Source organism: Porites lutea, chromosome 5 (genome assembly GCF_958299795.1).
Source record: "Porites lutea chromosome 5, jaPorLute2.1, whole genome shotgun sequence".
In the NCBI taxonomy this organism is placed as follows: Eukaryota; Metazoa; Cnidaria; class Anthozoa; order Scleractinia; family Poritidae; genus Porites; species Porites lutea.
Window position 1 is genome coordinate 15,573,725 of NC_133205.1, and position 23,354 is coordinate 15,597,078.

At 39.2% G+C, this 23,354-nt stretch overlaps 3 protein-coding genes across 4 annotated transcripts in view; 1 reads left to right on the top strand and 2 right to left on the bottom strand.

The window, feature by feature from the left end:
* LOC140937232 (serine/threonine-protein kinase ULK3-like) overlaps positions 1-23,354 on the top strand; it is a 56,912-nt gene that overhangs the window by 3,742 nt on the left and 29,816 nt on the right. For both annotated transcript variants that reach the window (XM_073386774.1, XM_073386775.1), the window contains 4 exons: positions 850-920; positions 1,898-1,970; positions 5,045-5,127; positions 7,068-7,223. In XM_073386774.1, coding sequence (XP_073242875.1) covers positions 850-920; positions 1,898-1,970; positions 5,045-5,127; positions 7,068-7,223 — 383 coding nt within the window. The remainder of the gene's footprint in view (positions 1-849; positions 921-1,897; positions 1,971-5,044; positions 5,128-7,067; positions 7,224-23,354) is intronic.
* On the bottom strand, positions 9,839-11,584 carry LOC140937472 (beta-1,3-galactosyltransferase 5-like). The gene has a single exon (XM_073387039.1). The coding sequence runs from the start codon at positions 11,582-11,584 to the stop codon at positions 10,496-10,498; it is 1,089 nt and encodes a 362-aa protein (XP_073243140.1). The 3' UTR covers positions 9,839-10,495.
* On the bottom strand, positions 14,445-22,431 carry LOC140937580 (beta-1,3-galactosyltransferase 1-like). The gene is made up of 2 exons (XM_073387136.1): positions 22,293-22,431; positions 14,445-15,926 (listed from the first exon to the last, which is right to left on the bottom strand). The coding sequence occupies exon 2, from the start codon at positions 15,822-15,824 to the stop codon at positions 14,751-14,753; it is 1,074 nt and encodes a 357-aa protein (XP_073243237.1). The 5' UTR covers positions 15,825-15,926; positions 22,293-22,431; the 3' UTR covers positions 14,445-14,750.

Consider the following 23,354-nt stretch of genomic DNA (forward strand, 5'->3'; position numbering starts at 1 on the left):
TATTTCTGCGTCTTGAGGAGCGTGATCACTGGCTTCTGTAGTGTTTTCGTGTGTTTCGTGAGACAAAGTACACACATATGGTTTGCCCGTTTTAAGGGTCGACGTCTCGCCCTTTGCTTGTGACCTGTCTTCATTGTTTTTGGACAACTTTCTACTGCATTTTTACCGCATTATTTATTGAAAATGCCCCGCAGAAACACCAGGAGATGGCATTTCCGAGACCCTAAATTTCAAAATTTTCTAGGGGAGCATGCCCCCAGACCCCCCTAGATGTAAGCGCCTTCGCCGCTTACGAAAAATTTATTCTCGTGCGTACATCTTCAAAATCCCACGCTACGCCCCTGATACGTATTGATCTAATTTCATTCTTTGCCCTTTTTTATTAGCAGTCTCGTTGTCCTGAATTAATTTGCTCAGATTCTCAAAATAATAATATTATTCCTGTCCTTAGAGGGATAAAACTGTCCATGTAAAAGTTAAATAATGCATGAGTGTTACATTGTATCTCGATCTATAATACCAATTTTACAACGGGAAATTTCTTCTCATACTTAGCTCACAGATCCTTCCACAGTTTTTCTCAACTTTCGACATAGACCAGTAAATAGCAAAAATCCTGCGACAAATTGCCAAGTTTGATAGTGATTTTTTGTAAAAGAAGCAAGAAAAATTTTACAGACGTTTCTATTGTGGGGAGCACCCACTCAGCCGGCCTCCTTACAAAAGTCTGTAAAATTTCATGACTTTGGGGAGGTATATAAAAAAAGAAAACTGTTTTTTGCTCGGCAGTAAATATACTTTTGCTGTAATAGACTTTGTGGCTTAGTAAGGCTGGTATTTTTTGGACAGATTTTGGTTTTGCCAAGTACTTACATAGTGAAGAAGAGACGCATACGATGAGGGGATCTCCTCTGTACATGGTAAGGATTCAATTCAGTTTTTATGGTGGTTTTGACCCAAATTGTTTGTATGCAGTCGATTCGCTTCCAGTTTTAAGTCGATTTGTACCCATTTTTTTTTATTTGCGTATAACAACAGAATGCATTACTTTTGCGTTAGTTTTCGTGCGTTGAAAGATTTGTTTTGAGAAGTCAGGTATATACATGTCGCATAGAAAGCTATTGTTTAGCATGTTTGGGTACGAATCCATTAAAAATTGGATATAATAATTATGATGGACTGGTTATTGATAAGGTCTTGTACATGTATTATTAATGTTTCTTTGCTCGTTACTTTGTTTGAATCTAATCTTGTTAACATTTTTTTGTTAGTTAGCCTGTTCGTACCATGTTAATCTATTTTTCCCAGTTATTATCTTTTCTTCTTACGTCATTTTGCTCGACAGTATTTATCTTTTTTTGATGACGATTTTCATATGATTGGTTCTTTGGTGCAGATTTAATCTTACAAACTGCAGGTTATGTTAACATTTGTACATGGCTCACAAGTTAATCCGTAAGGCGTTAATCCAATTCAGTCTTGCCACCTTTTTCCTTTATTCCTTGATTTGTCCTCACAGTGTAATTCTTGCCTTCTTAAAGTTTCTTCAGTGCTTCACGATTCATAGACCTACATGGTAGTTATGTTCATTAATGCAAAGCTTCTCCAATGTGAAGCCAGCAAGTAAACATCTCTTCTTGTCATGGCTAAAATAAAACAACAACAACAACAACTACGACAACAAAGCTTTTTTGCAAATTGTCAAAATTGATGCGAAAAGACTTTGTTCCAAAACCACTTTGATATGCAGCTAAACAACTTGTAGTGCTAAGTTCAGTCCTGTAGGTATGTTGGTCGACAAGCTAACACTTATGATGTCTTAAGAGCCTGGCAGTTTATGTATTGGAAAACAGCAAAACCATGACCATGACTTTGTTAAACATGTCTAAATATTCAGGCGCCTGAGATGATCTGCTCCATGAAATATGATGCCAGTGTTGACCTGTGGTCTGTTGGTGTTATCCTCTATGGTAAGTCACACAGACGAGAATTTATGTATGCCAGATTCTGGGAGGGAGGAGAGGATGATAAAGAAATCTGAAAAGGAATTTGAAGCACATAGAGTGGTGTGAAGCCCAAGGGGAGGGGGGTGGGGGAGAGGATATTATAGTGTCTGTATAGACTGTTGGTAGTCGTCTGTTTTTCGTTAGGTTGTTGACATGAGTGCTTACTGTAATGGGTGGCCTTCTTGGTTTCAAATGTAAGTGTCACCTGGTGAAGAGTATCAAATTTACCTAGGGGGTTGAGGTTGCTTCCTGAATTCCCCCCACCACTAAAAACCCCATCCCCCATGCCCCCCTCGGTACATTTGAAACTAAGATGGCCACCTGTTACAGCCAGCTTGACGATCTCATGGAAAGACAGGCTACTGTATACAGTAGATCTAATATGGGGTATATATAATTGAACAACCAGTACACATCCTCCACTCCCTGATAATAATCGAATGTCAACCAAACAACCAAAACTAAATCTTTACTTATTACGACCCTGCAGAAACGCCGTACTTTAACCAGCTTGGCACTCGATGTCCAAATCGATGGTAGATCTATTGAGCAAGTGGACTATGCGAAGATGCTGGGCGTTATGATAGACAGTGACATGTCTTGGGAGCATCATATCGATACAATCTGCTGCATCATTAGCAGTAGGCTTTCTCTTCTCCGTCGCATCAAACCTTATCTTAACTTTGATTCTGCTTTAAGATTCTATAATTCTTGTGTTAACAACTACTTTATTTATTGTTCTGCTGCCTGGGGTAACTGTTCCTACCATCTCCTCTTACGACTGCTTTGTCTTCAGAAGCGTGCTGGGCGTATACTCCTTGATGCCGACCTTTCTCAGGCTTCTATTTCTTTATTTTTAAAACTTAACTGGATTCCCGTTTTTGATCTTATTAAATACAGGAAACTTTTTCTTCTTTTCATCATACTCCTTAATCCGAATGCTCCTAAATGTCTCAGGAACAGATTTCAATTTCTTTGTGATTCGCGTGGACCTCTGGGCCATTTTACAAGAGCCTCTCTCTACGACTTAAAGGTGCCATGCCCACATAGCAACTCTGGGAAATGCACCTTGGCCTATACTGCTACTAAACTTTTTAATGACCTCAGTTCCGACTTAAAAGAGTTTTCTATTTCTTCTTTATCCACTGATATTTAAATTTCTTCCCTCCTCTCTTAAGTCTAAATTACGAAGTCTGTTTTTCTCACGCCTATCATCGGCTGAGCACTTGGAGGATCTACTGTGCTCGACTTGCCGCTATTCTATTCATTGTCACTGTTTTTCATAGTCCTACTACCACCACTATTACGTCTTTTAATTTATATTTATGTATATATGTATACATGTTCATTTATAGTACATATTTTGCCCCCCTTCGTCGATTTATATACTATTCATTACCTGTTTATAGCCTATTCTACTTTAAATATTGTCTCTTTTGTGTATATAATTATATATATTTATAAATTTAGAAAGTTTTACAACTCAATTGTAAAACGCAGTTAATGGAGCGTGACGCCCTCACTCAACAACATGTAACGCAGTGTTATGCTATAGCCCTTATCAAATCTCGTAGAAGTTTACTCGTGGTGGGTAAAACTACTGGGTAGTACGTAAAATCACGGCTATAGCTGGGAAACTACTGATACAATAGCAATCCTTGTTTTTTGTTGCAGTTGAGGCTAGTTTCTGATGTATCGCTCGTTTTGTATGGCTAGTAAAAATAATTTTCCTCATGCATATCTCGTGGAGCACTTTAGGTGCACGTTCTGTTCTGTAGTACAGTATTTTTCATTGGCTTACCTTGTGATAGCACTCGGACTATAAAAGGCCTAGTAAAAGTCCTGTGCCTCATTCCGAGCTGTATTGCGAAGTTGGTTACTTCAACCGTCCTAAAGTTTTGTAATTCCCACCCTTCCCTCCCTTTGGAGGCTTTGTTGCGGTTCCCAATAAACACGGGCTCACCGCTTTCTTTCGCTTTCGGTTTAAGTCTCACGGCGACTTCCCCAAGCTTTGATTTTAACGCAAACTTTTATATTTGATTGTATTCCAGCACGTGCCGGCGGAGTCGGCTCGTAGTGCTGATAAGATAAAGTTCCCAGAACAAAATATTTGCCTACACCGTTCCATTAAGTTGCACGATGCTGGCCGGAGGTTTCAGCTCGTAGTGCCGTGGAGTGTTAGGCCGTATTAAGTTTGTTTCTTTCGGACCTACCTGAACTTGTCCGATCCGGCGCGTGTAAATTAGCGCCGGGGAGATAAGTAAGGCTTTATGGTCACGCTATGGAAGTCGTCCACCACGCCGATCGCGGAGCGGTGTTCCCCCCATTACGCCATCTGTTTGTTGTCTTATTTTATTACAGTTATTGTAAAGTCTAGCGAAAGGAACTACGACATTAATTTGTTTTTAGTTTTCTAAATTTATTTATCTATTTATTTATTTTTTGAGGGCCGTAGGTTAGAAAACTATGATAGGTTATTGCGTTTCCCTCTTTAAATAAAGTTATTGTATTGTATTTTTTTGTACTCCCGTGACCTAAATACCTAACTAAAGAAATCTCACGCACTTATGGCCTTGTAACTTAGATGGTTAAAGTGCTGGAAGATCCAATCCAGGGCTTGTGAGTTCAAACCTTGCTGAGATTAAGGGTATTTTATTTTACTCCTGACATAGATCAGTCTTTCTTTTCTTGCACATGCAGTTTAGAAGAAATTGACGGGTTTATTCTTTTCAGTATTGGAAAAAAAGGCAAAAGCAGCAAACATCTCACAACTCTCAAGTTTTCTATCTCAAGCCCCATTCACACCATAACTTAAACATGCTTAAAAGCTGCCTGTTGTATATTTTTCGATTGCCAGTTACACAACATGTTAAAATTCATTTGTTGAATTCGATGTAATTTTTTTTAACCTAGGCCCCGTTCACACCAAAGCTCAAACATGTTTACAAGTTGTTTAGCTAATCTTTATGACTCTTTCATATTGACTGTTACACCTTATGATGTATTAATTGCTCTGTTTTTTTGCCTGCTTTCATCAGAGGCGCTGTTCGGCATCGCTCCTTTTGCATCAGCATCATTTGCTGAACTTGAGATGAAGATTCGCTCAACAGATCCAATCACGGTAAGAAACTACATGATTGTAAACATTCTCATTAAGAAATTCATAATTATGCTAATTTAATACAACCCACTGATTAATTCGCAACTTCAGAAACCATAAAGAGACTGGAGCGAGTTAACTTATGCGAAGACTTCTGGGATCGTTACAAGGGTTACAATAGCCCTTGTTCGATATATGTTAAAATTCCAACATGACCCCGAGGCTTTAGGGTAAAAATTGCAAATTTTTCATGACTCCATTGTCTCACAATTACCAGGAGCACAAAGAAAACCAAAGCAAATATTGAAAAATGACCAGAAAGCCTCGGAGTCATGTTAGAAATTTAATATATCGAACGTGGGCTATTGGTCAGGTTTTTCGCTGTCCCCAGTGGCAGTCCCAGAGGTCTTTGCGAAGGTTAACTTGTTCCAGCTTCCCAGTGGAGAATTTGATGGTCATATTGAGCAGAATTCATAGATATATGGTGCCAGATCAGTCTTAAAAGGGTACTGCCACACAAATGCACTGTGTACAGGGTTCGTACAGGCCATGGAAAACCTGGAAGGTTGTGAAATTTAAGAATTTCATTTTCCAGGCCTGGAAAGTCATGGAAAGTTAAAGTTATGTCAGATAGATAAGATACTGCAGATGTCAAAGGAAGGACAATGTTAGATAGAAACGAGTAATTAAATGACATGGATTTTAGTGGACACCAGAGTTTTTGTCTGTTGAAGTGAGTTAGGTCGAAAAATACCCTAAAACAAGGAAGTTTTTGAAAATATTCGAAAATGAGAGCTAACCCTAAGGACATGGAAACCCTGAAAACCTCATGGAAAAGTCATGGAATTTAAGGAGCTCAAAAGAGTGCGAACCCTTTGGAAAGATTCTGTTCTTGCGGGACCAACGCGGGAAATCCCGTGCGGGCAAGATGAGCCCACCTTGCCTGTTCGGGTAGCCAATTAAAACGCAGGATTAGCTTTATCTTACCCACTTGCGGATTCAGCCATTTACCCGACTCAAATTGGATATTAGGTATATGAGATCGAAAGTGTGCAGAAAAGAAGTGCGGCGATTTTGGGTGCTGAAAACAATGCACTCGAAAAGTTTAGCGTCACGCGGGACGCGATTCACTTAGCGCTAGTTATATCAAATAAACCGACTGCAGTCGTACAATACGTATGAACAATTACTGCATCCCGTTCAGTTATAATTTGGAAATCAACGGCTGAAATATTCCATTCTTCCCACGTATTCTTCGAGCTGTAAGTGACTCGATCGCTCTTCAGTTTTATTCTTTGTAAAGTTTTCTCACCCAATTTTAGCGCATCGTCGTCAAAATTTTGGTCATTTTTAGATTTAAAAACCATGCACATATTAATTTTAAAATAATTCTTTCATTGAAATTTTTATTTGTTGATTGATTTATTTATTCACCAGAAAGGTAATCCTTATATATTCCTTATTGCCTTGGTTATCCCAGTCATTTTATTTTTCGTATCAATGTGGCGGAAAATTTGAGTCACCTCTCGTACTTAAGCCCTGTGCAAACGAACGCAACATTGTTGGCTGTTGCATGTTGCGTCCGTTTGCACACCCTGTTACATGTTGTTGGGAGTTGGTGCGCAGTAAAACGTTTGAGCCAACAACTTCCAACATTTCTTTTGTTCCATGATCGCCGAAGCGTAGCGCAACAATGTTGGATCCGTTTGTACAGCTCTTCCAACATTTTTGGGGCCATGCACGCGCAATACATTTGGTCTCCAAAGTTTTATGGGTTATATCCTTCCCACGATGCACTGCAGGTCCCAACGTTGTTGGGCGTTGTTGCATCCGTTTGCTCACCGCTGCTAACACTCCGCAATAACTCCCAACATTGTTGACCCAATAATCTCGGGAGTTGTTGCGTCCGTTTGCTCGTACACTGTAGCTTTAATTATCTTGTTTTGTTCTTGTATCTATAGCTGCCTCCTGGATCTCAGTTGAGCCCAGACTGCCAGGATCTTCTTTTAGCTCTACTACAACGGGATCCTTTGGCCAGAATATCTTTTGATGACTTCTTTGCCCACCCTTTTCTTGATCTTGAGCATGTTCCATCACCTGTGTGCTTGGATAAAGCGGTGAGTAACCCAGCACTTAACGACATCAGCAGAAGGCACAACCTTGTCTCCAGGGGAGGGACGAGGTTGCAGAAGCCAGCGTAGTCCCCAGGTGTTCTCTCTTGCCCCGTTGTCAGGGTGAGAGATATTTTTTCTTATTTCCTATGACAAGCACCCCCTGGAATGAAAATTCCAGGGGGGTGGGGGGAGGGTGGATATTTTCTGGAACTACACATTTTAATCTTGTCAGTCGGAGAAAGCACTCCCATGTTCGGTTTCCGCGACTCATTTCCACCTTGTTTCACTTGGTTTAAAGAAACATGTTTTCAGTTGCTGGTGTGAATAGGGCTTAAGTCTCTCTTGGTGACATCACGGCTCACAGAAGGGTCCAGGTCAACCTCTTCCCCAGTGTCTTTTTGCCTGACGAGATTGGTGTCCAGGCTTGACCGAAACAGAGAATGCTAGGGGACTAGGCTGAGCCCTTCTTATGGACCGACACTTACGGTTCCCCTTCTTTAGTTAATTTGGACGTGAGTTAAATTTTGTGAACGGCTGGTGTTTATGTTTGTGGGAACTAATTTTTGAAAATTAGTTGATACTGTTTTTTTCAACCGGGAATTATCGTTGAAGTTTTGGTTGTTTTCCGCAGCATGTTGCGGCAATTGATACTGAACAATTTTAAGTTAATTTGGGTACGTTTGTAGACAAGGTACAAGGGAAACTCTCAAATGGAAAAGATAACGTGAATAGTAATTACGGGAGTGTCATTCTACTTTACATTTATTCCACTTTGTCTCCCAAACTTTTTCCCCCACAATCAATACAGTAATTTGTCTGTAGACTAAAGTTTTTCGCCGGAATTTTTGGCGCTTATATTTTTTTGCGAGTCATTATAACAACAGAAACAGCATAAAAAAAATAAAAATAAAAAACATTGAGATACAAAAAAGTAAAATGATAAGTGCAAAGAACTAATAGTGTCACATGGCAACAGTAGCCATTTTTTTCACACGATTACCACGGTCGCAGCCTCGTCCCCAGGCCAGTTCGCGCTATCCGAGTTAGCAGAGGGGGCTTGGAACCAAGCCTGATAGGCGTCCTATCCTCGGCTCGTTCTCGATTCGTTCTCAGGACAAGCCTTAGGGGTGACGTCACATCTGTGATTGCCGAGGGAACAAGGCTACTATGGTCGATAAAAAATGTCTAGCTATCTAAACAATCAAAGCGATAGTGGCCATTACTTGAAGCTGGCCTCAGCGTAGCGCCGACATTCATCTCATGGAGTGTTGTCTTAACAATTGCTTCGGTCACGCGATCTCTTTTTTTGCCTTTTTTCGGTTCTGAGGGTACATGTGAGACTGGGTTGATGTTGTGTCGAATTTCACCATGGGACTGTTTTGGGCGACGAATTTTAAGCCGGCCAGTTTCCAGCGCAACGTTTTTGAGCCAATGGTTATAGCTTCCACAGAACAGTGCCATAGCTAGAATGGTTAAAAAACTACTTTAAACCTTTATTTAACCATTATTCCAGTAGCGATCTGAACGATCATAGCGATGTCAACAATCAAATGATAACCAGCTTTAAAGTAAACTGAAGTCTCTCCCACGAAGATCTCTACGACCTTTGATGAGCTGTTTAATGGCTTCGATCGTGGACCATTTTTTATTCAAAAATTCCAGATTCAGTTTCACAGCTATTATATAAAATCAGGGTATAATTTGAGGAAAGAAAACGACCGATATTTGGGTCAAAACTCAGGGTTCTTACGCACTTTAAAGGCCCTTGAAGGGCCTTGAAAATTGCCATGCTAACTTACAGTAATAGATTACTGAGAACTTCCGAAAGGAAAAGAAGCGAACAGAAAGACCTTCGGGATAAAATTCTCCTGATGTGGAAGAACTAAAAAAAACCTAGACTCAAGGCCCTTTTTTTTTTGCACTGAATGTAGTCGTTGAAAAATGCGAAATGTGTCCTTGAAAGTCCTTTAAAAGTCCTTGAATGTTTTGTTCAAAAAAGGGTACGAACCCTGGAATTAACAGTTTCAATTCCTTTGGTTTCATCTTTCCTCGATTGCTTCCTCTTGTTCAATAGAATAAAGCTATATCCAGGCCTAAATCGACTAAAAACATGTCCTTTTTTTTGTTGCTTGGACTCGTTCAACTTTGCGTCTAGTTTATGCCACGAATTTGAAGGAACGATCGCAATTTATTTTCGTCCCGCCCGAAAAAAAAAACACTATCCGAACTACAAACGGTTCGAAAAGTTTTATTACTACGACTTTTAGTACTTGGAAGCACCAATTGACACGATTTATATTAAATTTCTGTTCATAAGTGTGCTTGCTGTCTTTTATACACTTAATTCAATCCTGGTAAACATTTATCCCATTCAGCTGTCAAGGCTATAGCAACTAAGCAAGGCTTATATGGAATTCATGACAGTTATGATTTCATTTCAGTAATGGCAGAAGCAAATGTAAAGTCGTTCATTATGATTTTTGTCCAGTGTTTACCAGTACGTTTCTAATCACACACTCTTTATTTTCTGTTGTTTGCGCGTTGTGCAGTTGCTAAAAAAAGCCTGAAAAAAGAGATTGAAATTAATAATGCTGTATAGTGTCTTGTTTTTTCACACTAAACAAGGTACTCGTAAGTTTATTGAACCCGTCATTAATAAGCATCAATTGAATTTTGTGTTAACGATAGTTTTTAATATTAATTAAAGCTGCTGAATTTTTGCCAAGCTTTTTTCGCAACTGTTCTTTATCTCTTTAATCTATGATATGCTTTTACAAATTCTCACGACTGATCCCCGCATAGTTTTTCAAAGAATTAGGTGGGAGAATTTAATTAAAAATTGGAACTACTTTCCGTTTGGTGATCATTTTCTTAATTCTGGTAACCTTCCATATGTGTTACCCGCGCGCAGCTCGTGCAGATGTCGGAGGGTAGAGCTTATGAATACAGTCGCCTGATTTACACGCACTACCGAACTGATTATTTTTTCTTTCCCTTAACGTTAGACGAATAATTATACCTCAATAGAAACGGTGGAATATTTTGCCCTATCGGCCAAGAGACGATGATGACGAGTTTGATCCCTTGCTGTTTCCAGTTGCGCTCCAAGCTTCTCTTCTCAACAAACCATCACTGTTTTACTATATCTCAGTGCAAGTCATTGTTCTCTAATTTGACAACCACGCAAAGAGGTTATAAATGAAGGTTGTCTATCCTTCATTTATAACCACCCCAAACAGCCAAGCCTTCGTGAAGCAAATGGAAAGAAACTCTACTTAAGAAATTTGATTATGTTCATGCACATGGCTAGTGTTAGTACCATTATAGGATAGTATTCTCGCACTCCGTAGTTGTGCTAGTTCGTATTCTTTTCTTTCTGTCATTGCTTCTTGAAACAGTTCTTCGACGCACTCTATTGTTGGTGCTCTATGAAGGGAAAAGGTACCTGGAATGTGCTTGCATTGCCCGTAACGAAACCCTCGATGAACCATGACTCGTACTCCCCCTATTTTCTCCACCAACATTCCTATATAGACGTCTTCGTTTTTAAAAGGCTTTTTTACATCGAACATTTCCACCAACTTATAAACCACATCTGAAGATAACACATACGCCGGTCCACTACAGAATGGAGGATATCTGGTCTTGTTGTACTCTTCCCAAGTCACTTCATTTTTTCCAGCCCGAGATACACCAGAACCAAAACGACAACTTCCAGTGTAGAGATTCGTTTTCGGTGTATCGGGTATTCTTAGGTGATCTATCAGAGCATAAGGATTGATAAATACGTCGTCATCTGCCTTGAGGAGAAATTGAAAATCGGCGCAGTATTTTGCAGCCCATTCTAACCCCATTTGTGTCTTGAAAGTGAGATTCTGATAATGCTCGTTATAAGATCCTCGAATCAGATCCCCGTACATCATTCCTTCGGCTTCAAGTTTTTTATTTAGAATATTGTCGCCCGCAGCTTGACCGAGAGGAAAGACGCTCCTCCATCGTATTTTGAGTGATGGATCAGTTGCCCAGGTTTTCCGAATAATTGTTCTTTTGTCAAAGTTAGCGGGCGCTGAAAACACCAAAATCAAAAGAAACACTTTTCCTTTGCAGCGTGTGCGAGATATCAAATATGTACGATGAGGAAGTTCTTCTGGTATTGTCGTTATAAAAGTGGATGTTTCGTTTTCGCTGGTATCTTCAGTCATGTTTTGTTGTCCCATGCTAATGCGAGTTATATGGAAAAAACCTTTTGAGTGAGTGGTGAAAATGTAAGAAACGTAGATAGTAATCGACACTGCCAGTATGGTTCCTATCCTTAAGGCGAAGAAAAGGTGTGATTTTGTCACTGAACTGCTGGAAGATTTCATTTTGTTTTGGTCCAAAGGATACCTTCCGAGTAATTTAATCGCACTTGCACTCATGTACTTGTATTTAGATTAGCTCGCGCGGTGTGCTGTAAACAGTTTAAGGTGGCTGAACACAGTTTTGCGGGCGGTCAGCGGTAACTCGCGTGACGGCGCGTGTTTTAAATTAGAAAAACAAACATGGCGGCGAAAAAAAGCAATGGTACACAGACGACAATTTCTCAAAATGTACTCATCAAAATTTTGTGATATTTGGCAGAATTGTTACTTTTATCGTATTTTAAATAATGAGAACTTTAAAATGGAAGTTGAACAGACGAATTTGGTAACGCATTTAATAATTACAGTACAATTATATCATTGATTATCTAAAAACCTGTCTTGGTCAAATAAGTTTCAAATGGTAATGATTAATTATAGTAAGCTGTGTGCCAGTTTATAGGAAAATCTAATGAGCGAATTTTATGTAAACTGAGCAACAGTGAAAAATTAAGGTTGTATTCAATTGTTCATGTTGCCATGGAAACTATGAAAACGTCACATTTTACCTGTCAATCAAAATCTTTCATTAGTATATTTTTCACTTGCCGAGTTTCAGCTAGTGAGCTGCAACCTTTCTCTTGCCATGATTTGGCAAATGACATATACTCACAAACTGCCAAAACTGTGTTCAGTTACCTTAAAACACGTCGCCAGAATATCAACGCTCACGACGTACCTTACAATTGTCAGTTAGCAAAAACAAAGCAACAGGAAGATTAATGGATCTTGATTTATGTGATTGTATCCTTGAAATTCAATTTGTGGTAAGCTTCTCTTCTCAACAAACCATCACTGTTTTACTATATCTCAGTGCAAGTCATTGTTCTCTAATTTGACAACCACGCAAAGAGGTTATAAATGAAGGTTGTCTATCCGACAACTTTCATTTATAACCACCCCAAACAGCGTGAAGCAAATGGAAAGAAATGGAAAATGGAAAGAAACTCTACGTAAGAAATTTGATTATGTTCTTTCACTTGGCTAGTGTTAGTAACATTATAGGATAGCATTCTTGCACTCCGTAGTTGTGCTAGTTCGTATTCCTTTCTTTCGGTCATTGCTTCTTGAAACAGTTCCTCGACGCTTGCCCTGAAACGCAGCTGCGTACCACGTTCTACACAGCTGGGAATCCACTTCGCGCTTATTGGGTCTGTCCTCGAGTACTGCTGTCCCGTGTGGCACTCCACTTTTTCTCTACAGCTATCAAACAAAACTGAGAGGCTGTAAAATCGTGCGCTGTGTTATATACCAGACGTTGCAAAGTGATTCTATCAACTTGTCATCAGTTTGATGTTCAAAACAAGAGTGTTTGGAAGCATGCTTCCCTTAGCTCAGACGTTAAAAAGTTAGGCGAGGGCATGGCAAACCACACACGAAATGATTGCCGCATCCTAAAAAAAAGGTCGCCTTGCGTCGATGAGTCAAGGACGTGCTAAAGCTCATGTGCCCGCTTTAATAATGCAGTGTTTCCCCTGATGGATTTCGCTTAATGCAGTTTTTCTGAGTAACAAAAAAGATGCGTCAATACGTCTGGGACTTCTAAAGTTCTTGAGTCTACTTAATACAAGGTGTCTGCTTAATAGCGCTTTAACTTTCTGTTTGAAAGTTAAGTCCACTTAACTGCTCCACAACGCAAAACAGGCTAATAAAGTATTCAAAAATTGAATCCAAATGGCAGAAAGTGGTGTACCTTATCAGCTTAACAAGCCCGCGTCTTGAACACTTTAAATTAATTTATATAATTATGATGGGGAAATGTTAAGGCTGGTTAATACATGAAAAAGATGTTTGTTTTAGTCAGTAACAGAGGCGGCTTGGAAGAAAAAATCAGAGTACTCCCGACAAGAGTCGAACCTCTGACCTGATTACTAGTCCAGATGCTCTGCCACTGAGCTATAGGAGACTCTTGGGAGCTAAGGCCGCTAAACCAGGTTCATGTGAAAAACATCCTGCATACTGCTACGACTTGGATATCGATATGTGCTTATGTGCACTGGTAGAAATGTGATGGTGATTTTTAAGCCTCAGATCTTTGTTTTAGTCAGTGACTTAGGCGGCTCCAAGGGAAAAACCCGCGTAGTCTCAACATGGTCGAACCTGTGACATTTTGCTTACTAGTTCAGATGCTGTACCAGTGAGCTACAGGAGACTCGTAGGAGGTAAGGCCTCTAAACCAGGTTCACGTGGGAAAAATCCTACATACTGCTACGACTGGAATGTGTTTATGCGTAACGACAGAAATGTGATGGTGAATTTTAAGCCAAGGAGAATACATGACAAAGATGTTTGTTTCAGTCGGTGACTCAGGCGGCTACAAGGAAAAACCCGAGTTGTCTCAACAGGGGTTGGACCTTTGACATTTTGCTTACTAGTCCAGATTCTCTACCACTGAGCTACAGGAGACTCGTGGGAGCTAAGGCCTCTAAACCAGGTTCACGAGACAAAAATCCTACATACTGCTACGACTTGAATGTCGAAATGTGCTTATGCGTTATGTGATGGGGAATTTTAAGCTTGGTGAATACATGACAAAGAAGTTTGTTTTAGTCAGTGACTCAGGCGGCTGCAAGGGAAAAATCCGAGTTCTCTCAGTCGGAGTCTAACCTTTGACCTTCTGGTTAATTGTCCACAATCGGCAGATGCTCTACCACTGAGCTGCAGGAGTCTAAACTAGGTTCACGTAAGAAACATCCAGCATACGGAGGAATGCTTGGCCTCATCGGTCCAAACGTTGACCATATTATTGAGGGCAGCCCCTTTTTGTGGGTCTAAACCCTTTCTGTGGTTTTAATTTCACTATAATGTCATTGGACTCAAGTAATTTTATTCTCTATTAAAGTTTAATTGAAACTCAGTTATAGCCCGAGTAACATCTTTTAATTACACTAGCCAACACCGTTACTTTCACATTGAAACTTCTTTTTGTATCCCCTTTTTGGGCGAAATGCGGCTGAATTGTAGCTATAGAGCGATCGATTTATGTTTTTTTTTTACAATATTCCCGAAAATCCATGAGTTCCAGGCTGTGTTTGTGAATATGGCTTCAACCTGAGCGAACTCTATGACTTTGGCCATGAAGCTTCCTTCTCACAAACTATTACCTCACAGACTATTGTAGCAAAGACATTTACACTCGGCTAGTGTTAGTACCTTTATAGGATAGTATTCTCGCACTCCGTAGTTGTGCTAGTTCGTATTCTTTTCTTTCTGACATTGCTTCTTGAAACAGTTCTTCGACGCACTCTATTGTTGGTGCTCTATGAAGGGAAAAGGTACCTGGAATGTGCTTGCATTGCCCGTAACGAAACCCTCGATGAACCATGACTCGTACTCCCCCTATTTTCTCCACCAACATTCCTATATAGACGTCTTCGTTTTTAAAAGGCTTTTTTACATCGAACATTTCCACCAACTTATAAACCACATCTGAAGATAACACATACGCCGGTCCACTACAGAATGGAGGATATCTGGTCTTGTTGTACTCTTCCCAAGTGACTCCATTCTTTCCAGCGCGAAATACCCCAGAACCAAAACGACACCTTCCAGTGTAGAGATTCGTTTTCGGTGTATCGGGTATTCTTAGGTGATCTATTAGAGCATAGGGATTGATAAAGACGTCGTCATCTGCCTTGAGGAGAAATTGAAAATCGGCGCAGTATTTTGCAGCCCATTCTAACCCCATTTGTGTCTTGAAAGTGAGATTCTGATAATGCTCGTTATAAGATCCTCGAATCAGATCCCCGTACATCATTCCTTCAGCTTCAAGTTTTTTATTTAGAACATTGTCGCCCGCAGCTTGACCGAGAGGAAAGACGCTCCTCCATCGTATTTTGAGTGATGGATCAGTTGCCCAGGTTTTCCGAATAATTGTTCTTCTGTTAAAGTTAGCGGGTGCAGTAAACACCAGGATCAAAAGAACCACTTTTTCTTTACAGCGTGTGCGAGATATCAAATATGTCCGATGATTAGGTTCTTCTTGAATGGTCGTTATTAAAGTGGAAGTTTTACTGTAGTTGTTGTGTAAGCTTACATTCGACTGTCCCATGCTAATGTGAGTGACGTAGAACAGACCCTTTGTTTGAGTGAAGAACTCATAAGAAATGAACGCTGTGATCGACACAGTCAATATAGAGCCTATCCGAAGGACAAGCAGAAGGTTTGCTTTTCGCGGCAAACAGTTAGGAGATCTCATTTTCATAATATATACTTCACCAATTGTCTGAAGATTTGGCAGTTCTTTAAGAGAGTCGTTCTCACACGGTCTGTGAAGAATTTAACCGACGTCGTTCTAATGCCGCCTCTGTGAACAAATGATAGCAGGAGTCATTTCATATAAACGAAAGATTAAATGGCAACATAAATTAATTTTTGGGACGAGGAATAACCTAGTGCGTCAATTTGGATTTAAAAAATTAAAAATATGTCGAAAATGAACATTCCCCTCCCTCCATTTTTGATCAATTTACGTGCAAGGTGTTGTACCTGCCTCGTCCCCAGTCGCTCGCGATCACTGGAGGAAATTTGAGTTAATTATTAGGGAAAACGGGGACGAAGGGAGTGATGGGAAGGGGAGAAAAAGCGAAGCGACTTTCCCCTCTCTCTCCTTTTCCTTCCCATCACTCGCCCCCCCGATCGCGCTCTACGCTCGTTCCCATCATCCCTCTCCCGCGCTTCTCGCTTGTCTAGCGCGACTTAGACTTGGGAAAGCCTGTGGAGGAGGCAGGGTGTTGTACCGTTTTTATTTATTTTGATGAAAATGACAGCGATGGTCCATCAGGTCTTTAACTCCTCTGTCAAACTTACTCCATTGGCACTTATTCGCCATCACCTGCTGTTTACTTAGAACTGGAAAAATTGCAATTTTTTGCATTGCTTCGGAAGGTGGAAGGTCCCTTTATTTTAATTACGAGGATCAAGAGCAAACTCAGTTAAGAGGTTATCTCAATAATGGAGATAAACCAATTATCTTCAACTGTTTATGGGTTCGAGGTTTCTGTGACGGAGGTTTTGAGCAGCAACGCTTTTGAGCGACCGGAAGTGAGTCTTTTTCTCTTTTAATATGCCTTGACGCTGCCAAATTTATATTGCTTAAGTGATTTTACTCTTAACGAGACGATTTGCCCAAAAAATTGTTCAAAATCACGGCTGAGGAGTGCAAAAAATCCACTTCCGGTTGACTTTCGTCGCTCAAAAACGTCGTTGCTTAAACTCCTTAATAGACGAAGAGGCAGGTTGCGCCGAATCAGGGTTTGCACCGTCTTGAAAAATCCTTGAGTTTTACGGGATACCCTTAATTAAAAAGTCCTCGAAATCCATTTTTGCTTGAAAAGTCCTTAAATTTTGAAAAGTGAAACGAAAAATGTAGAGAAGTTGGTAGAGTAAACAGGTCAAGCCTAAAGTCCTCTTAGAATGGACTGGGGATGTGCATTTTTGTACAATCTGTGAAATTACAGTTATGGTATATGTCGTTGAAAATCTAATATGGTCCTTGAAAAGGCCTTTAAAAAATGGTTGCAATTGTTTGTATGAACCCTGGAGTTGATTTTTTGACTCGTAGAAAACGAAAGCGAGTAGTCTAACTATTCCAGTTCTAAGAAACCATTTAGATTACTTCAAAAAGAGTCACAACGTGATGTTGTCTATGGCAATTGCAATTTGATTTATACTGTAGAAACGTAGAAATCATCCGTTACAAGGAAAAACGAGCGCATAAACAAAGTTAAAACAGTTCCTAAAGACTCCAAAATCGCTTATCATGCTTTATCTCATAACCTTGATGTTAGTGATTTTAACAACCCTTACCAATAGATCATTGAGACACCCAACGCGCACAACAATTCTTACCTTCTTCCCCTAGGGAAAAAACGCTTCTTAATAGCGCAGCTTCTCACTGTATTATCTTTTAATTTTTATTCTATTGTATTTTTATCACACTGTATGTTAGAATTCTTTCATTTTTATATCATTTCGCCCAATTAAGACAAGAGGGTCTGAATGGGGGGGTCCACTAGTCGGTTGTCAGTTAAAATTCAGTTACTTTGTCGGTAGTCGGTTAAAATTTTCGATCTTTGTCGGTAGTTGGTTAAACTTTTTTATTTTTGTCGGTTGTTGGAAAATCTCAGTTAACAAGTAAAAACGCTTGTTAATTATTAATATTTTTTATGTATTTCACCCAGTTTCGAGACTTTGATCCCTAAGGAAAGAGTAAAACTTGTAAGAATGCATCATTTGATTGCACTTAAACTTCATTAACTCTTGCTTGTTTATGCAACATGATCTTTTATTCCACCATCGTTTGCCAAATGAATATCAAGAGTACTGATAAAATCACCAAACCTTTTGCTGTAAATGCGACCTTAGTTTCCCTGTCGACTACAGGGCACAGTAGAAGTAATTAACTAATTAATAGACTCCGGCCTTTTGGATACTTCAATTATTCTTAGGGAAAAACTGCAAGGGGTGACAGGCTGCACATCTATACCTTTAATGTTTTGGCTCTAACAAGCATGTCCTTTGCCATACTTTCCTTTCTCAAAGAAATAACACTTTAACCCTCGGACGTACAAGGGGTGGGGGGGGGGGGGGGGTGTGGATGCCACTCCCTTAGGTTTTTCTGGGATTTTTCCAAGAGGATAAAACATCAGCACCTATCGTTTTCAGTAGATGGTCGTTTATCCCTCGCACGCATTTTGAGACAAGTTCAGTGATGATCAGTTTCTATGGTTACGAGGTATGTTGTTATGATGTAATAAGTAGCAGGTGGTCAAGCCATTTTGAGAGAAAATGTATGTTTTTTCCAACCTTTTTCAACAATAAAAGTAAATCTTGTGGCTAAAATCATGCAAAGTGCTTATTTATGTGTTTTTATTCATGTCAAGCAATTACCATTTCTCGCTGTTTTAACCTGATTTCTAATTCTTGGTAAAATCCAAGATGGCGGCCAAGATGGCGACCATTGTTGGTGACGTTACAGGCCTCCAGCAGCGCCACCATTCATTAAATATACGTCATCTTGTTAAGAAGATCAAAGGCTTTTCAGTGAAGGCAAAATCGCTTCGAAATACTGCAACATATCAAAAACTCTGGGGAGGGGCAGTAGCGGACCCAGGGGAGGGGCCCGGGGGGCCCGTCCCCCACTTATTTTTTGACCAAAATGAGGCCCAAAGGGCCGAAAAAAATTTTTTTGGAGACCGGGTCCCCCTTATCTCACTGGTCTGGATGACCGCCCCCCCCCCCCCAACTTATCTGAAGGGAATCTGGATCCGCCACTGAGGGGTTCCATCTACCCTCCTCTTGTACCATGGTGGGGGGTATGGTTTTGCGTGGACGTCCGAGGGTTAAATGGTTCTTTAAAGCTTTGGCAAGGTAGTGGTTGGTTTTGTATGAGATTACACTTTTTCATTAAAGCTTCTTTTATAATAGACACTAAGGGCTTCTATTGTGTCACGAAAGGCAATATTTCTTTTTCTTCCTGTTGTTTTGTTTCAGGAGCGCTGCTTTCCTATTATTAGTTTTTCTTCTAATAGCAATTTTTCTTTCAAAATTGTGTGGCCACCCTCTGTCTATCAACCCCTTTTTGAATTCTGAAATACTTCCTTAGAGGAGTTTGTTCGTAGGATTCTTAAGGCTTCTTATTTGTCAAATCCATTTTAACAATTGGTGGGTGATAGGAGGTGAAAATGTTTGTCCTGGAAGGTTTCCTTTTAAAATGCGTCTTTACGTCAATGATACAGCTTTTCTCATTTTTCGTTGAATGTTGTGTCTTGGTATCCAACCGGGTCCTACGATTGTCTCAGTGTCAGATATTTCGGTCGTAAATTTCATAGCCAGTAGAGCAGTAGGGTGAAGTAAGTTTACTTGTTCCGTGAATTTGAAGAAATCTACCATGTCTGGTTTACTTATGTCCCATAGGGAAAAAATTTCATCTATGTAGCGTTTCCAAACAGTTGGTTTAAAGACGGTTTTGCTTAAACTTTGTGTTTCAATATATGCGGCCATGAAAATGTTGAAAAGGAAACTGCTCTTTGTGCTAATCGCGGTACGTACCGTGGTTTTTTTACTGATAGTGCTTTCCATTAAACTGGAAAGAACTGAAAGAACTTTCGGACCGAAACAAGAAAAGTTCAGTTTTTTCACCTTTGTCTTTTCAATAAGATTTATAAAGTCGGTAACAGCTTTAAGGTGTGTCTTCTATGATTATGATGTTGGTTGTAGTAATGTACCCGTATCAACAAAAGAGGAAGTTCTTTCTTTTAGACCATCTGATGAGTTATACATTTAAAGAGGTTACTTCCTAACGGCTAGAAAAAAATACAAAATGCTCTTTTTTCTGAAAACAAATATTGATAATGTCAGTCCATGTCGGTAGTCGGTTAATATTTTTCCTTTCGGTAGTCGGTAATTTTTTACTCGTTTTGCAGTAGTCAGTAATATTTTTCCCCTTTTGTCGCTAGTCGGTTAACCACATTCACACCCTCAGACAACTGACTGATCAGGCGTTCGAAAGCTCGTATTTCTTAGAACACTTTTCGCCAGATAACGCTTCTTGATGTTTTAGTAGCTATCGAAATATTATCAATAATAGAAGCAATGTTATGAAACTTTGCTTGTGTTCTAATGCAGTTCTAATGTCGCTTCCCTTGGTAGAGTAAACTTAAAAGGCGAAGCCTGCAGAGATAGGAAAAAATAAAAGCCCTGGCAAAATTCCCTCAACATTGCAACTTATCTAAGGCGTAATGTAGAAGTACGGGATTAAAGGATATTCAAAGTCAAGTTCGCCGAGATGTGGTGGAAAGATGGACGTATTCAGAGAATAAAATGTTTTGCAAATTAATTTTAAATGTATGCGAATGTAATTTTGAATTTTAATATCCGAACGGGACAGTTAAGTAATTATTGATTAAAAGATTAAGGAAACAAAGCTTGCTTATAATCAGATGAATTTTTTTTCAATGGAAAAAATGAAAAACATAACACTTCAAATTATTCTTTAGGTGAGTATTCTAAAATTCAGATATCGAGAGCTTTTTGGTCTTTGTTTTTGTTTATATCCGCGGTGACAAAATTGATGATTAACCTTTGAATGTTGTCACGGTACCAAATAATACGCATGTTGAAAAGCTTTCCCGCACTTTATTCACCACTGTCTAAAACCTGGTACTCTAAAAATTCTAATCGATCTTTTCAATTACGGGCAGACCTCTTTCCACTGTTTTTACAGAAGACAGTCCGGTTTTTCAATCTGAAGGAAATGATCCTTAGGGAAAGGAGTTTGATGCCGTGAGAAACAGGTGCCAAAGAGCACGTTTTTCCCTGGATACGCACCGAGTTCCAAAAAATTACAACACATCCAATTCCACTCTTATGCCCCGTTTATTTGGAGAAGAGTTGTCCGGAGTAGAAAGGTATATATGAAGTTCATAGATTTGAACTGCAGAAACAAGATTTTGCCAACGGTCTTGGCACTTGTATACTCTATTTAAGAAGTTATGAAGCCTAAAAAAAATCCAGGTTTGTAAAACATAGTAGGACAAACTGAAAGATGACAACATCAACACAATTGCTCAATACGATAAGATTGATTCTATTTTGGCTTCCACTGATCGACTATACTCTTAGAAATAGCTGAACTTCTAAGGCTTATAAGAGATTGTAAAAGCGCTGCTTAATTCGGTCATCTACAAGTTTTCTCGTATGAAGACCAATCCGATATGTGAGCTTCTACTGTGATCGGCGTGGCGCAACTTCGCTCCGTTCCCCCGAAATCGCACCGAAATAACCCGTTCTTACATGTATGTATGAACAGAAACCCTATCCGGTATTGGATGGTGCCGGCGTAAAAGTTATCTGGTATAAAGTGAACATAGCCTCAGTAAAGCGACTCTTACCAGCTTTAAGTCTAGCTTTTGAGGGATCTTTACTCGCTACTTGGCATACGAAGAAGAAGGGATTTACGCATACATTGCAGTAAAATCACTTGGGCGATTGAACTACTGTAACAATATGATGGTAAAATAACACACCATGTGGTAGTATTTTCAAAGTAAAATTAAACTACTGTAACAATATGATGGTAAAATAACACACCATGTGGTAGTATTTTCAAAGTAAAATTAAATTAATGTCACCCTTTTAGAGGTGAAGATTTAACTATACTGAACGATTCGACTCTTTTCTAGGTGGGTTATTTCGGTCGAGTGTTCTTTAATTATCGGTAGATCCTCCGAGAAAGAGGCCGGCCGTTTGAACGGATGTCGCCAAGAGCCTCTTGCATTTACGAGAGAAACTTGTGTTTTAAGTCGCTTTGCACGTACATCACGCTTTTTCGTTCATTTCTTTGTCGTCTCTGCATGATTGTACGACGACGTCAAAACTTCCTAACTTCACGTTTTATGGAGGACGTGGACACAAGACAACAGTTTTCTTTTTCTTTTTTCTGAATTTAGATACAGTGCTTCATGATTCAACTCCCGAAAAATTCCTCAACATTTGACAAATTGAACGAGATAGAATGAGACCTATATAAAATTTGAAACAGCGCGAATTCACTTTTAAGTAACGTTTTCTTCATCGTCGCCGTGATAATTGCTTAATCTGCTATGTAGTAGCCGAAGTGTGAACTCACACGTATCAAATACAGCTAATCCACAAATCTGAAGCGCCTTACCTTTTTTATCTCCACTAAATTAAACCGTTTGACAAAGTATAACAAGCTGATAAATCTGGATAAATGCAAGTAACATAATCCGTATTTTCAGAAGCGGTTTGGCTTTCCATCGTAACAAGGCAGCCCACTTCAAGTGGGTGATTACCCTTCAGGGGGTCGCAACTTGTTACTACGATACTTGGCAGAGTCTAGAGAAAATGCTCATCAAAACAAATATAATTGTACAAGGATTTAACGGTTCAAATACTGTGAATAAAATATCCTTGAGAAATATAAGCAGTTGTAAGCGAAAGCTCAAAATGAACATTTTTTGGAAGGTAATGCGAATTAATGAAATGATCACTGAGGGGAAAGTGTTTAATTGATCTTTTAGGCACAAACATGCATTCGTTTATTCCTAGAGGTGCTAAACTTAATTTGACCTGTATATATAATATGTAGTGTTTTGAATTTTTATTGTAATATTACCGTAGTTCTTATCGCCAAAGGTAATAAATAAAGGTATTATTATTATTATTATTATTATTATTATTATTATTATTATTATTATTATTATCATTATTATTATTATTATTATTATTGTCATTATTATTATTATTATTATTATTATTATTATTATTATTATTATTATTATTATTATTAATATGTATGCGCCTAACATGGCTTCAACGTTCTTTCACGCTCGCAGTTCTAGTTATTTTTTCGTAGCTATTTAAAATTGTGAAAGGTTTGAACCCAGGAGTCATTTCAAAAGTAGGTTGAGTTTGATCGTCCGGGTGAACGTAGTCCTGAATAGGACTGTTGTTGTTGACAGTGACTGACGTTTCGACGACCTGTGTGGTAGTCATATTCAGAGTCAAAGTGAGTTGTATCACGTTAGGTGATACAAGTTTTTTTTTTTTTTGATGCAAGGATTTAACGGTTCAAATACTGTGAATAATATATACTTGAGAAATATAAGTGGTTGTAAGCGAAAGCTCAAAATGAACATTTTTGGGAAGGTAATGCGAATTAATGAAATGATCACTGAGGGGAAAGTGTTTAATTGACCTTTTATCAAAT